Source organism: Physeter macrocephalus, chromosome 17 (genome assembly GCF_002837175.3).
Source record: "Physeter macrocephalus isolate SW-GA chromosome 17, ASM283717v5, whole genome shotgun sequence".
NCBI lineage: Eukaryota > Metazoa > Chordata > Mammalia > Artiodactyla > Physeteridae > Physeter > Physeter macrocephalus.
In genome coordinates this window covers 4843181-4858701 of record NC_041230.1, presented here as the reverse complement: position 1 = coordinate 4858701, position 15521 = coordinate 4843181, and the positions used below count along the sequence as shown (strand labels likewise).

At 46.3% G+C, this 15521-nt stretch overlaps 1 protein-coding gene across 1 annotated transcript; it reads left to right on the top strand.

Annotated features, from left to right (window-relative positions):
* Positions 1-1264: 1264 nt before the first annotated feature.
* Positions 1265-6713, top strand: LOC102980639 (zinc finger protein 304). Its single transcript, XM_007127431.4, has 3 exons — positions 1265-1355; positions 2690-2816; positions 4816-6713. The coding sequence occupies exons 1-3, from the start codon at positions 1323-1325 to the stop codon at positions 6636-6638; spliced, it is 1983 nt and encodes a 660-aa protein (XP_007127493.2). The 5' UTR covers positions 1265-1322; the 3' UTR covers positions 6639-6713.
* Positions 6714-15521: the final 8808 nt, after the last annotated feature.

The window sequence follows — 15521 nt, the reverse complement described above, 5'->3', positions numbered from 1 at the left end:
CAATAATAGCTTGTGTGTATTTAGCACCAGACCTTGTGGTAAGCACTTTTGATTTCACTTCCCATGAGGTAGGCTGTAGTATTTTCCCATTTTAGTTGAACTTTGGGGGAGGGAGGTGGTCATGACTTTTAATGAGAGCTCCCACCCGCGGGGGTTTCTGTGTCAGAAGGTATAGGTTGGATCCGAGAACTTCCATTTTTAGTAAGTTCACAGTGATTCTGACCCAATTTGGGTATGAACGAATTAGAGGAACATTTCATGTTTTTAAACGAAGACTGCACGAGAGAGGGATATTCATTGTTCAATTTAAATCTCAGTCCCGGGCTTCCCTGGTGGCGCAGTGGTTGCGCGTCCGCCTGCCGATGCAGGGGAACCGGGTTCGCGCCCCGGTCTGGCAGGATCCCGCGTGCCGCGGAGCGGCTGGGCCCGTCCGGAGCCTGTGCTCCGCAACGGGAGAGGCCGCAGCAGGGGGCCCGCATACCACAAAAAAAATAAAAATAAAATAAATAAATAAATAAATAAATAAATAAATCTCAGTCCCCAAAACTCGAGAGGTGATGCAGTTTTCCCACGGTGAAAGAATGCTCCACCTGCTGGAGACGGCGGAGGACGCGGCGTTGTCCCAGGTGACCACGGAAATCTGGACGCGTCGCCTTTAAGAGGAGGAGGAGCTCTGGCCCTCCGCGACCAAATTCCTCCCCGACCTTTCTCCCTCCACCCGCCTCCGCACCGCTGTCGGAGAGAGCCGGAAAGGGGGCCCTTACCTGGTTGGTATGAGGACACAAACTCCTTTACCCAGAAGTCTGTGCCCGGCGCATCCGCGCTGCGCCAATGATAGCCCGGAAGATGGGCGTTTCTTGCCGCCCTTGCCGGCAGAGGCGGGACTTCCGGCGTCGCCGTGACGTCTTCTGTTTGCGCCAGGGCTGTCTAGAGTGGCTGTGGAAGTTGGCTGGGAGGCCTGGCTGGGGGCAACCTTCTATGCGGCTCTTCGGAAGCGAACAGGGAAGGACAGTAGAAAGGCTAGGATCTCCCTCCGCGTCGTTGTTGGGATCCATGGTCCCCACGTGTTACGGGCCGCCTTGCGCGGAAGTGTCGGCCGGGGTTGCGCTCTTTCCGAGGCTTTCGCACCCGCTCTCCGTCCTCGTCCGCTTCCGGAGGCGGCACCCTGAGCCTGAGCGCCTTTTTACAAGGGGGAGCCTGGGGCTCGGAGTGCGACAGTCGTCCCGAGGCCACTCCGCATAGTGTGGGGTGGGGGTTCGGCTGCTCCCGCAGAGCCCGCTCCAGTTGCCAGCTTCTCGACCCGGTTCTGCTCAGAGGATCCCATGGCGGCCGCGGCGCTTATGGACCGGGCTCAGGTAAGTGGAGGGTCCCTCGAGCCCTCACCACCTCAGGTGTAGGGGATGGTGTGTTCTAGGGCTTTCAGCACTTCGCCTTCATCGCTCCCTTCTCTTGAATATAAAGGCGGTGAAGGGCGGTCCTTGACGGTGGATATGTGGCGAGGTTCCCATTCCCAGTGTTGATGGGGTGAGGCGTGAAATGGTTTCCAAGGCCCAGGAGCCAACTGGTACAAACACTTGGAGGTGAGAATGAATTAGGAGTGTTCAGGAAACCGCAGGTCTCTGTTACATTTGGTGAGAAGAGAGCAGGCAGTCAGGGATCAGGCCTGGAATGGCAGGCTGAGGAGCTGGGCCTCTTTTCTGATGGTGGCGGGAGCCATAGAAGGTTTGTAACAGAGTAGAGAGGTGATCTGACATATGTGTTAACAGGCTTCCTTTTGTAGCAGAGTGGAAAGATTGGGGAAGCCTGAGGGTGGGCAGGGAGACCAGGATGGAGTCTACAGCAATAGTCCAGGTGAGTGTTGTTGGTGGGTGGACCAGAGTGGTGGCAGTGGAGGTTAGAGAGGTGTATGGATTTTGTATATGTTTTTAAACTAGGGTCGGTGGAGATTTTCTGATGAGACATAGTGAGATTCTGGGACTCTTCACCTGTCTCTCCCCCTGCACTTGAGTCTGGGGGCTTTAAAGGAGGGGTCCTTTCTAGCCCAGCATCCTAAATCTAGATCGAGAGTTATATGAAGAGGTTCCTGTTTCTGGCAGCCAATAGGATGAGGACTGGAAGGGTGTATTAGACCCAGGAACAGCATGTGTAAATGCTTGGAGGTAAGGTTGAGTTGGGAGTCCTTAGGCACCTGGGTGGCAGTGGTGCTTATCATAAAGACATATGAGTACTTCCTGGATACTGTATGCAGAGTGGCTTCAGGAGTGGGGGTTGCCTTGGAGGTGCATATGGTGTGGATCAGAAGGTTGTCAGTGTTAATGGAGTGTGGTTCCAATATGACGAAGGTTTGGTTCACAAGGATGTACATTTTGGGAGGAGTGTGGACTGATGGCCTCAAAGTTGTGTCTGGGAGGCATGTTCTGGAGGATGCCAGTAGGAGAGTGTTTGGTGCCCTTCATGCAAGACCCATAGCTCACATGATATGTTAATATATCTGCTCAGATGCCTGGTTCTGTTCTGGGCTGCACACAGCGATCAGAGGGACAGGAGAGAGCAGGCAATAGTGGTGTTAAGGCCTAGTATCGCCTCTGAATTGGGCAGCTGGGGAGGATAGGGACCAGGGGATGGGTAGGTTAATGGGTAGACTGGGGAGTCCTGTTGTCTGTGAGCTCAACTGTCCCCTTCGTGGCAGGGCTGTGTGACCTTCGAGGATGTATTTGTGTACTTCTCCCAGGAGGAGTGGGAGCTTCTTGAGGAATCTCAGAGACTCCTGTACCGTGATGTGATGCTGGAGAACTTTGCACTTGTGGCCTCGCTGGGTAAGTCCCTGTTTCAGTTATCTATTGGTACATGGCAAATTACTCCAAAAGTTAGTGACTTAAGACAATTAAAATGTGTTATGTAACTTTCAGTGTATCAGGAACCTCGCTCGTCAAAGCTTACCTGGGTGCTTTTGGCTCAGGGTCTCTCATGAGGTTTCAGTCAAGCTGTCAGCCAAACCTGTGTTCTCATCTGAAGGCCATTCTCGGGAAGAATCCACTTACAAACTCACTCATGTTTTGTGTTTCCAAGATGTAGTTTCTTGCGGCTTGTTGAACTGTGAGCGTTAGTTCCTCACTGGCTGTTGGTCAGAGGCCTCCCTCGGTTCCTTGTCACGGTGGCCTTTCTGTAGTGCACCTCATAACGTGGAAGGTGCCTTCTCTGAACAAGTGCGCAAGAGAGAATGTCCAGGATGATGGCTGGTCTTTTTCTAACCTGACCTGGAGAAAATGATCCCATCATTTTTGCCCTATTCTGTTCCTTAGAAATGGGTCAATCAGTCCAGCCTACGGTCAAGGGAAGCGGCTTACACAGGGGCGGGAATACTGGGAGGTAGGCATTCTTGGGGGCAATCGGAGAAGCTGCCTTCCACAGGCCCTCATGCCCGCTCCAGTGTCCTTGGGGTTTGCTTTTTCCCCACTTCCCTTGGGGCAGCTCTTTCAGTCCAGCCAGATCAGTGACTCTTCTCCTTCCCTTCTTTGGTTCCCAGAGTAGGTGCTGTGGGTGCCAAGGCTGGGCCGTGTGTGGTGTCCCCTCCCTCGCTGAGCAGTCCCGACATCTATGCCCAAAGCCTTTTGGGATCGGGTTAGGAGTTCAGGGCTCTTTCAGTCTACTTCACAGATTCTGCCTGGCTTGGGCACTTCCAGATCCATAATGCCTCTGTGTCCATGTTCTGCCCCCATCTTCGGGCTGAGATTTCCTGGGGCATGACTATGCCAGGAATTGTAGGTACTGACATGGTCACTGCTTGTGGAAGGCACAGGGATGTTCCACCAAATCCTCCTTCTGCTTTTTTTGTCTTTTTTTTTTTTTTTTTAACATTTTCTTTTTTGTGTGGGATGGGTCTGTCTAGGCCACTCATCTGCTCTATGTTTTGTTTTGTTTTTTCTTGGAGTATAGTTGATTCATAATGCTGTGTTAGTTTCCCCTATTTTTTTTTTTTTTTTTTTTTTTTTTTTTACAACTTCCATCTTTTTTTTTTTTTTTTTTTTACAATTTCCATCTTCCGGATCCCATGTAGTTGCCCAGGTGGAGAGGGGCGGGAAGCCCCGGATGCCTGACAGGGAGCCCTGACTCCAGCCACAGTGAGAGAGGCCAGAGAGGGCCTGGCCCTGTCGCATGGGAGCTGAAAGGGAGCCATCTTAGGGCTGAGTTCATATCGTACTGTCAGCCTGCTTTGTGTTCACCAGTGTTTTCTTGCCAAGGCACATAGCAGTACCTCACTTCTCCCTTTCCTTCCCCATTCTTGGCACTTGACGTTTCTCTTCTGTCTTCCATTCCTTAGCTGTTTCCCCACCTCTCTGGCCTCCGTGTCTCTCACTCATTCCCCTCTTCTCCGTCCGCATTGCTCTGCAACATTGGCTACTGTAATGTGTCATGAGTTGTGCACATATCCGTATGTAGTCCTTAAGAACCAGCTACTTACTTGCAATCAGATTTTCCTGGGCTTGGACACAGCCTTCTGCACAGAGCTCACCTGACACCAGCAGCTGAGGCCCTGCTGAAACCCTTTTGTAGAGGAGTGAGTTGGAGACCTCACCTCTATTTCTGGTACTGTCCACCATCATTGTGTCTTAACCCGGCATTAGAGTTCCTCCCTACTGTGACGTTTAGAGGCCCAGGACTGACAATGGGCCCTTCTTCACCCTAATCCTGGCTCCCTCATCCTGCCAAAAGCCAGTGGACTCATTCATTGGTGTGTCACACATACATATGTGATGGAGTTGCTGCTTCCCACCAAAGTCAACATGTCCTTCACTAGCATTTCTTTGCTTTCAGGTTGTTGGTGTGAATCAGACAATGAGGAGGCCCCTTCTGAGCAGAGCGTTTTTGTAGGAGTGTCAGAGGTCAGGACTCCTGAGTCATGTCCATTTATCCAGAAAGTCCACCCGTGTGAGATATGTGACCCACTCTTGAAAGACATTTTGCACCTGGCTGAACACCAGGGATCATGCCCTGCACAGAAACTGTACACATGTGACCCCTGTGGGCGAGGATTCCTGTTCAGTGAAAACTTTTATCAGCATCAGAAGCAATATAGTGGGAAGAATCCTATCAGAAGGGATGATGATGGGGCCTCACTTGTGAAGAGCTGTGCTGTCCACATGTTAGGGAGACCTTTTACTTGCAGGGAGGAAGGGATGGACTTGCCGGATAGCTCTGGCCTCTTCCAGCACCAAAGTACTCACAGTGGAATGAGTCCATGCAGAAGGGCTGAGTTTATGGAGCCTTTTCCACAAAGCTCCAGACTCGGGCGACACCAGGGAGACCATGATGAACTGATGCTTCTCAATTGCAGTGACAATGGGAAAGCCTTCCTGAACACCTTCACTCTCCTTGACAACCAGATAACTCAGGCTGAAGTGCGAGCTTTTAGGTGCCTACCATATGGAAATCTGTCCAAGGAGAAATTGGCTCTTATTCATCACAATAAAATTCATAGTGGAGAAATTTCACACGTGTGTAAGGAGTGTGGAAAGGCCTTCATTCACCTGTCTCACCTAAAAACCCACCAGAAATTTCACACTGGAAAACGACAGTATACATGCAGTGAATGTGGAAAAGCTTACAGCAGAAGCTCCCACCTTGTTCAGCACCAGAGAATTCACACTGGAGAAAGGCCTTATGAGTGCGGCGAATGTGGAAAAGCTTTTAGCCGCAAAAACACGCTTGTTCAGCACCAGAGAGTTCACACTGGAGAAAGGTCTTATGACTGCAGTGAATGTGGAAAAGCCTACAGCAGAAGCTCCCACCTTGTGCAGCACCAGAGAATTCACACTGGAGAAAGACCTTATGAGTGCAGTGAATGTGGGAAATTCTTTAGCCAAAGCTCTCACCTTATTGAGCACTGGAGAATTCATACTGGGGCAAGGCCTTACGAGTGCATAGAATGTGGAAAATTCTTTAGCCATAAATCCAGCCTCATTAAACATAGGAGAGTCCACACAGGAGCAAGGTCTTATGTGTGTGGCAAATGTGGGAAGGCTTTTGGCTGCAAAGACACACTTGTTCAGCACCAGATAATTCACACTGGAGCAAGGCCTTATGAGTGCAGCGAGTGTGGAAAGGCCTTTAGCCGTAAAGACACGCTTATACAGCACCGGAAAATCCACACCGGAGAAAGGCCTTATGAGTGTAGCGAATGTGGAAAATTCTTTAGCCATAGCTACAACCTCATTGTGCATCAGAGAATGCACACTGGAGCGAAGCCTTATGAGTGCAGTGAATGTGGGAAATGCTTTAGCCACAACTCCAGCCTCATTCTACACCAGAGGGTTCACAGTGGAGCAAGGCCTTATGTGTGTAGTGAATGTGGGAAAGCCTACATTAGTAGCTCCCACCTTGTTCAGCACAAGAAAGTCCACACTGGAGCGAGGCCTTATGAGTGCAGTGAATGTGGGAAATTCTTTAGCCGCAACTCTAGCCTCATCCTTCACCAGAGGGTTCACACTGGAGAGAAGCCTTACATGTGCAGTGAATGTGGGAAAGCCTATAGCAGAAGCTCCCATCTTGTTCGGCACCAGAAAGTTCACACTGGTGAAGGGCCTTATGAATGCAACATCTTTGGTGGCCCTTTGGCTGCATCTGTTACACTTGTTTAGCAGCCAGAAAGTTCACACTAGAGAAAGGCCTTATGAATGCAGAAAATGTGCTGTATCCTTCTTCAAGGCATTAGGACTCGCACCAGAGAAGAGCTCTGTGAGTGCCCTTTGTGCGGGAGCCAGCAGGTCAACCTTGTACAATCGTACATCCACCCCGGGGAGATTCCCGACAAGTACCACATAGGTGAGAAGCTCTCATGAGGTGCATTGTACTTCCTCAACAGTCCAGGGCTCTTGACAGTTATATCACTGCCAGTGCCTGTGGTGGAAGCCATCTCATTGCTGTTAAGTTCCCACAGTGTCTGTCATTTACTCCAATATGCTCAGGAAAGGTGGATCCCTGTGCTGTCTCTCCTGATCCCTCGAGGGGATCGTGAATGTTCTGAGTGTATTGACGATCCTCATTTCCCTCCCCATGATGGGGTTCTGAGTGACCATGATCTATCTCTGGCCAAAAGGATCTGAACTGGAATCTGCTGGTGATTACCAGACAAGATTTCCCTTCTTCCTTGACAATGTTGACTGTAACATGATAGCTGTGAATTATTTATCCTGCTTTCAAGTCACCCAACTTTGGAACTCCCTGCCCCATGCTACTCTGGTTTGTGCAGTGATAAAGGCCTGCTGTGGCAGTTTTTACTCTTGGGAGGTCAGTTCACTGTGTCTAATGGATTGAGAATAAATTGGGTTTCGCCAGCCTGAAGGGAGGAACACCATTTGTTGGCACCAACTTTATATGCCTCAGAAGGAACAGTAGGATGGCAGAGAACAGCTCTCAGTCTAGTTTGGCCTAGTTTGCATTGTTGCCCAAGGCTTGCTAGAAAAGACTGAAGAGCTTTGTGCACCTAATCCTGTGGCCTAGAAGTCAGGATTTCCTGTGAGCCCAGAGTTCATTCTGAGGAGGGCACAGTTGGTGTGGAAATCTCCAGTGCTTGTGGAAGCAACATGAATTGGGTCCTTTGTTCCTAGGGAATGTCCCATATTCCCCAGCACTTTTGAGGGATTTCTGTCTCCTGGACCTGTACAGGAGCCAGTCCCTGATGTCCAGAATCCCATAGGCAAGTATCATTGACTGGAAGGCTTTAGAGTTTCAGGGCAACATGGGAATCATAGTTGGTATAGAAACACTGAGATAATGGAGTGGGGATGAATGTGGCTAGTGAGAGGATGTGCGCCTATTCTAACGGAGGCATCTGTAAATGTCCATGTGATTTTGGCTGTATGGCATGAACAATACAGAAATTCTAAGGACCTTCAGACATCTGAGTCTCCTGTGGCCAGTGCACTGTCACAGTAAATAATCTAAAGGTTTGCAGATTTCTGTACCTCCCTTGGCTGTTGATGTTATGTCCATCACAGGCACAGGTAGGAACCCCAGCACTGACAAAATGGAGATCCAGGGATTGGGCTTCTCTGACCCAGCCAACATTCCTAGTGACAGTAGTGGATGTGGACTTCATTGCTCTCCAGTTTTTGCTGATATTGAGGCAGGGCTTATCCCCCTAAATTGTGGGGAGAGGGATATGGTAGAACCAGAACAGTTGCCAGATGTGACTTTCCAAGAGGAATGATAAATATGGATTTTTATGGGGAACATTTAGTTCTTAACATCTTTATTGACGTATTGTGACATGAAATAAAATGAATATATGTAAAGTGTAAAACGAGTTATGTTTCATCATGTGTGTATATACTGATGAGACCACACAATCAAGATAATGGAGATATCCCACACAACCTAAATATTCCTTGTGTCCCTTTATAATCCTTTCCTTCCAGTCCTTTCTAACCCTCTTTCTCACAATTCACAACTAATAGCAAGCACTTTCTAGAATTTCATATAAACAGAATCATATGGTATATACTTTCTGGGGAGTGTGACTCTGGCATTTTTCACTAACTATAACTATTTTGAGATTAATTCATCTTGTTGCATGTATCAGTTCGTTTGTATTGTTGCGAATTATTCCATTGTATAGATATATCACATTTGTTTTTTCTCTATTCAACTGTTAGTGGAATTTTGGGTTGTTTACAATTTTTGGCTGTTACAAATAAAGCTCCTATGAAGATTTGTGTATAAGGTATTACTGAATAACATTCTGTTGTATGGCTATACCACAGTTTGTTTATCCATTCACTGACTGAGGGACATCTTGATTGCTTCCAAGTTTTGGCACTTATCAATAAACCTGCGTTATGCATTGTGTGTAGGTTTTGTGTGGGTTTAAGTTTTCAATTCGTTTGGGTTCAAGCCAAGAAGCATGATTTACTGGGTCATATTGTAAGAGTATGTTTAGTTTTGTAAGAAACTCTTCCAAAGTGGCTGTCATTCTGCACTCTCACCAGCAGTGGGTGAGTGTTCTGTTGCTCCATATCCTCGTCAGCATTTGATGTTGTCATTGTTTTGGATTTTTGCCATTCACATAGGTGTGTAGTAATACTATATTGTTGTTGCTTTCATTTGCAGTTCTCTAATGATATATGATGAATATCTTCATATTTTTGTTTTTTAAATAAGCCTTTGATGGCTAGCTTTTTTTTTTTTTTTTGGCTGCATCAGGTCTTAGTTGTGGCACGTGGGATCTTTTGTGGCGGTGTGCAGGTTCTTCATTGTGGTGCGTGGGCTTCTCTCTAGTTGTGGCGTGTGGGTTTTCTCTGTCTAGTTGTGGCATGCGGGCTCCAGGGTGCGTGGGCTCTGTAGTTTGCAGCACGCGGGCTCTCTCGTTGAGGTGTGTGAGCTGAGTTGTGGCGTGCGGGCTTAGTTGCCCCGCGCACGTGGGATCTTAGTTCCCTGACCAGGATCGAACCCATGTCCCCTGCATCGGAAGGCAGATTCTTTATCACTGGACCACCAGGGAAGTCCCTCTTCATATTCTTTTTTTTTTTTTTTTTTTTTTTTTGCGGTACGCGGGCCTCTCGGCTCAGTGGCCATGGCTCACGGGCCCAGCCGCTCCGCGGCATGTGGGATCTTCCCAGACCGGGGCATGAACCCGTGTCCCCTGCATCGGCAGGCGGACTCTCAACCACTGCGCCACCAGGGAAGCCCCTCATATTCTTTTAACAGTGTCTTTTGCAGAGCAGAAATTTTAAATTTTAGTTAAGTCCAGATTACTAAGTTTTTCTTTCATGGATTGTGGTTTTGGTGTTGTATCTAAAAAGTGATTGCTAAACCCAACGTAACTTACATTGTCTCCTGTGTTATCTTTGAGATGTTTTATAGTTTTGAGAAAATATTTGTAAAAGGTATAAGATGTGTGTCTGGATCACTTTTTTTTTTGGCTGTGCTGCACAGTTTGCAGGATCTTAGTTCCCCTACCAGGTATCAAACCCATGCCCCCTGCAGTGGAAATGGAGCCCTAGCCACTGGACCACCAGGGAATTCCCTGGATCACTTTTTATTCTTTATTTATTTTATAAACAGAATACATAATTTATTACCTATTTTACTATCTCTTAGCATGTTTTGTTTTAATTAATTAATTTTATTTTGGCTCTCTGGGTCTTCACTGTGGCATGCAGGCTTCTCTAGTTGCAGTGCACAGGCTCAATTGCGGTATGTGGGATCTTAGTTCCCCTACCGGGGCCCCTGCATTGGGAGCATGGAGTCTTTTTTTTTTTTTTTAATAAATTTATTTATTTATTTACTTATATTTTTGTCTGTTGGGTCTTCATTGCTGCATGCAGGCTTTCTCTAGTTGTAGCGAGCGGGGGCTACTCTTCATTGCGGTGCGGGGGCTTCTCATTGTGGTGGTTTCTCTTGTTGTGGAGCACAGGCTCTAGGCGCACCGGCTTCAGTAGCTGTGGCACACGGGCTCAGTAGTTATGGCTCACGGGCTCTAGAGTGCAGGCTCAGTAGTTATGGCGCACGGGCTTAGTTGCACTGTGGCATGTGGGTTCTCGGACCAGGGCTCGACCCCGTGTCCCCTGCATTGGCAGGCGGATTCTTAACCACTGCGCCACCAGGGAAGTCCCTGGGAACGTGGAGTCTTAACCACTGGACCACCAGGGAAGTCCCTGGATCACTTTTTAAAGCCCATTTGTTGAAAAGACTTCTTTCTCCATTCCTTTTCCTTTGTTCCCTTTTCAAAGACCACTTGAATGTATTTGTGTGGATCTATTTCTATACTCTCCATTCCAGTTTTTTTCCATTTATTGAGATAATAATCATGTGGCTGTGGGGGGGTGGGTCTTATTGTCTTTTATTTTATTATATGGTTTATTCCATTAATTGATATTCAGATGTTAAGCCAACCTTGCATTTCCTGGGACAAATCCCCCAGATCATGTTGTATAATCTTTTGTGTATGTTGCCAAGACAGTTTTCTGATATTTTGTTAATGTATTTTACATCTATATAGATGAATGATAATGGGTTTGTAGATATTGGTTTTTTAAAAAAAATATTTATTTATTTATTTGGTTGCACCGGGTCTTAGTTGCGATAGGCAGGCTCCTTAGTTGTGGCATGTGAACTCTTAGTTGTGGCATGCATGTGGGATCTAGTTCCCTGACCAGGGATCGAACCTGGGCTCCCTGCATTTGGGGCGTGGAGTCTTAACCACTGCACCACCAGGGAAGTTCCCACATCAATTTTTATATGTAGCATTTTTATCTTCATCTAGTTCAAAATATTTGTTTTTAAAATTTCCCTTGTAATTTCTCCTTTTCCCATAGGATAATTAGCAGTGTGTAGTTTAGTAAGTCTCTTTCTATTAAATTTACAGGGATGGTATCACAGAGCAGGAGGAATGCTTGTCATTTTTCAGTCAATGGTCCAAGTGTTACTGTTGAAATGGGGAAAATCTGTGAGTTACTTGAAATAACTTGGTTTTTCTTCATAAGATTGGAGACCCTTTTTTCCAGTTTCTCTTCTATTTACAGTATTTACAAGTGTCCTTTTCAATAGGTGGTTGGTTGGGATGTGGGCCCCGTAGCCCCTGCTGATCTGCAGGGACACATGTTTTCTTCAGATCCTGTCTTGTAAATATGAGCTGCCAGGTTTTGTAGTTCAGAAGGGGCTAATTATTCTTTTTTTTAAAATTTTATTATTTATTTATTTTATTTATTTTTGGCTGCATCAGGTCTTCAGTTGTGGCACGCGTGGGATCTTCGTTGAGGCACGTGGGCTCAGTAGTTTTGCCGCGTGGGCTCAGTTGCCCCGTGGCATGTGGGATCTTAGTTCCCTGACCAGGGATTGAACCCACATCCCCTGCATTGTAAGGAAGGATTCTTTACCACTGGACTACCAGGGATGTCCCGGGGCTAATTATTCCAAGTTCTATTTTTGAATTAGGTCTCCACCTTCACGTTTAACACCATTGGTAAAATGACATGAAACAGCTGCTCTTAACATCAGCACCTCTGTGACTCCCAACTGTTGAAATTAGGAATTTTTTCTAGTCTGTCTGAAAATCTCGTATAGTTTAAAAATATTTTCGTTTTAATGATTAAATTACTATACAATCGATTTTTCCTGGTCATGGACCACCAGACCAGAGACTCGTAAACCATAGGCATCCTTATTCCTGAAACTATGGTTAAGAAACGTCACAAGACGATTAACCCCAGCTTCTTTGTTCCTCCCCTCTAAAACCCCACAACTCAAAGACCCAATTGCAGTGTCAGACTTGTCTCCCACTCCCTTGATTGGTGCCCTGCAACAAACTCTTACTTTGCTGCAAACACTCAATGTCAGTTTGGCTTTTGCTCGGTTATAGTAGGGGGTCTGAGCAAGGGAAAGAGTAGGGGAAGAGGTGCTAAGGAGAGAGATCAGAAGGATAAGGGGGTGGGAGTGCTGGATGTGGCAGGCTACTGCAGGACAAGGAGAGGGTGGATTTACAGGGGAATGAGTCTCCTTTGTTCCTGCTGAGTTTGTCGACTTGCTCATTAGTTTTGGCCAAAGAATCTTTTAGTGATGTAACTTTTATTTCAGAATTTAATTTGGAGTCCTCTGCATACTAAGAAAAAATACTATCCATTGGGCCTGAGAACACTTATTTCCTTTATTTTCAAAGGTGTCTTTCAAATTAACCCTTTTGTTCAAATCAAGTGTCCCCCAGAGTGGCCACTGAAGGCCCAAATCATCCTTAGGATAGTTATGCTATTCAGAAACACAGGCACACGGGACTTCCCTGTGTGGTCCAGACAGCCCAGGAAAAAAAAAAAAAAAACACCCAAAAAACATAACTCAAAGGACATCAAAAAAGGTATGAAAAGGAATGGCGTGATCCACCAAGTACCTCAAACAACAGGGAACTAACAACAAAATCCAGGTGTCAAACTGAGAATGAAAAGCCACGAAACTCAACACAGAGCAGAGTTTAGACCTACTGCTGACTTAACACGTCTTCACGGACTCAAGTTGCCCTTGAGCAGCAAGGCACAAGGGACATCTGTGGGTACTGCACCTGGTGGAAGGCTGGGGTCTGCGGTGACAGGCAGTGCAGACAGTATCTCAGTGGGACTTCCACAATAAACATAATAGGTTGTAACATAGCTTCTACAGTGGATACATCCAGTTTATCTTGTTCCTTTTGTCCACTGAACGTTGATTAGTGAGACACAGGCTCAACAGTAGTGTGAGTTGGAGCACTGATGATACTCAGTGTGGAAGCTCCTTACAACTTCTCCTATTACTATTTTACCTTCTTAATCTGAATTTGTCTTAAAAATTATTTTTTCACTTGCTTTGACACTAGTTGAGGAAATCATACATCTCTCGTGCTTAACTGTTAGTAATCTGTCCATCATTTTCAATTTTGAATGAACAACTGCGTATCATACAAAGACGTCGGAGAGGACTTTTACCACATTTAGTGAATATCCACTCTTCAGGAAATTCATCACAAAATTTACATTTGCATTTTTTCATTTTTGTATTCAGTATATACAAAACATAGATAACAGCAAATTCAGCAAGAATAGAAAATATTGCCTTTTCAATCTCACGTGTGTATCAGTTTGTCACAAGTCCAAACTCAACTAAGTTTTAACAGGTTGAACCGTTGAAAGGTTTGCAAACTTGTGAACTAACAGTGAATTGAACTTGGTATCTGATTCAACAACAAAAAAAGGGAACTTCCTGTTTGCCTGCCTGTCAGGGAGAGTTCAGATTGTCAGGGAGTCACCTCAAAAAAAGCCAGAGCAGGTCTCATATGAGCTTTTGGGAAGTCTGGCATTCAGGAATCGGCAGACTTTCAGAAACAGGCACGTTTAAGTATTGAAACCTATCCGTAAAGGAGAGCAAATTATCACATGTCATTTCCTGCCAAGATAGCTTGTGACTTTCTAACTTTCGAAGCCTGGGTACAAAGGGGGCATCCTACTCGGGAGGCAAAGGTTTGGGAGTCCATGATCCCATCTCCTTGATGGGAACTGATTTATCAAGTCACCTGAAATTGCAGCAACAGTGAATGCACAGGGAGTTGAAATTATCTCTGAAAAATACTTGAAATGAATATTACAAAAAGTTATTAACAGTGATTATGTAGTTACTCAATGAAATTGGGAAAAACAGTTCTAGAGGGCTTCCCTGGTGGCGTAGTGGTTAAGAATCCGCCTGCCAATGCAGGGGACGTGGGTTTGAGCCCTGGTCCGGGAAGATCCCACATGCTGCAGAGCAACTTAGCCCGTGCGCCATAACTACTGAGCCTGTGCTCTAGAGCCTGCAAGCCACAACTGCTGAGCCCGCGTGCCACAACTACTGAAGCCTGCGCGCCCAGAGCCGGTGCTCTGCAACAAGAGAAGCCACGACAATGAGAAGCCCGCGCACCGCAACAAAGAGTAGCCCCCACTCACCGCAACTAGAGAAAGCCCGCGCACAGCAACAAAGACCCAACACAGCCATAAATAAATAAATTTATATAATAAATAAAAAGAACTGAATACATATCAAAATGTGGAGTAAGAAATATGTGTCGGTCACTGGATGGGACACCATCACTGGCTCTACGACTGAAGCCCGCGCCTACAGCCCGTGCTCCAAGAGAAGCCACCGCAATGAGAAGCCCATGCACCGCAACGAAGAGTAGCTTGCTGCAACTAGAGAAAGCCTGCGAGTAGCAACAAAGGCCCAACGCAGCCAAAAAAAAAAATAGTTCTAAAACATGTTACAGGTGAAAGGAAGTTAAAGAAAGTTAAGCTCAGTAGCTACAGTTTATTACAGTGAAAGGATACAGATGAAAAGCAGCAAATGAAATGGCACAATAGGACAGAGTCCAAGTGGGACCACATTGCCAGGTTCCAGTTGCCCCCTCACTTAAGTCTCACAGCATCAATGTGTGACAGCACACATGAAGTATTGCTAACCAGGGAACCTCACACAAGCCTTGGTGTTATCCAGGTTTTTTGGGAGTATCTGTCACACACAGGGACACCTGTGTGGCTGCCCTTACTCTCTAGCTTCTCCAAATGTCAAACTGATACAGAGACCTAAGGCCCCCCCCCCCCGCCATAAATCACAGTATTAGCATAAACTGCCTAGCACAACCCAAGGACCAGGTAAATAAGGACACTTTTATTAGTGAATGTATCAAGAGCTTGGAGATTGTCTCACAGGAGTTGGGCAAGTAAGTGCCACACATTTCTTTGGAATGTATAGACTGGACAACTCAGGCCTGTGATGTCATCCTTTACACAGGTCAAGTGAAAATACTCAAAACTTGTCCCTTCGGAATTCTTTTACATTTTACCCTAATCTATGTTGTCAATGTTATTTATGGGTATCTGTATAATAGAAACAGACTATAATGGTGTGCTACTTCACATCTTCCCAAGTCCACACTGGGTGACCTTGAAACTATGCCCCATAGGGTTAACAGAAGCTGGTAACAGAAATCCTTGAGTTTGTCTTACAGAACCATAGATAAGGGAAACAGCTTG

What these genes read in the sequence shown, in the direction of transcription:
- LOC102980639 (XM_007127431.4), top strand. Translation starts at nt 1,323, where the DNA reads ATGGCGGCCGCGGCGCTTATGGACCGGGCTCAG. An exon ending in CGCTTATGGACCGGGCTCAG is followed by an intron (nt 1,356 to 2,689) that starts GTAAGTGGAGGG and finishes CCTTCGTGGCAG; the next exon opens with GGCTGTGTGACCTTCGAGGA. An exon ending in TGCACTTGTGGCCTCGCTGG is followed by an intron (nt 2,817 to 4,815) that starts GTAAGTCCCTGT and finishes CTTTGCTTTCAG; the next exon opens with GTTGTTGGTGTGAATCAGAC.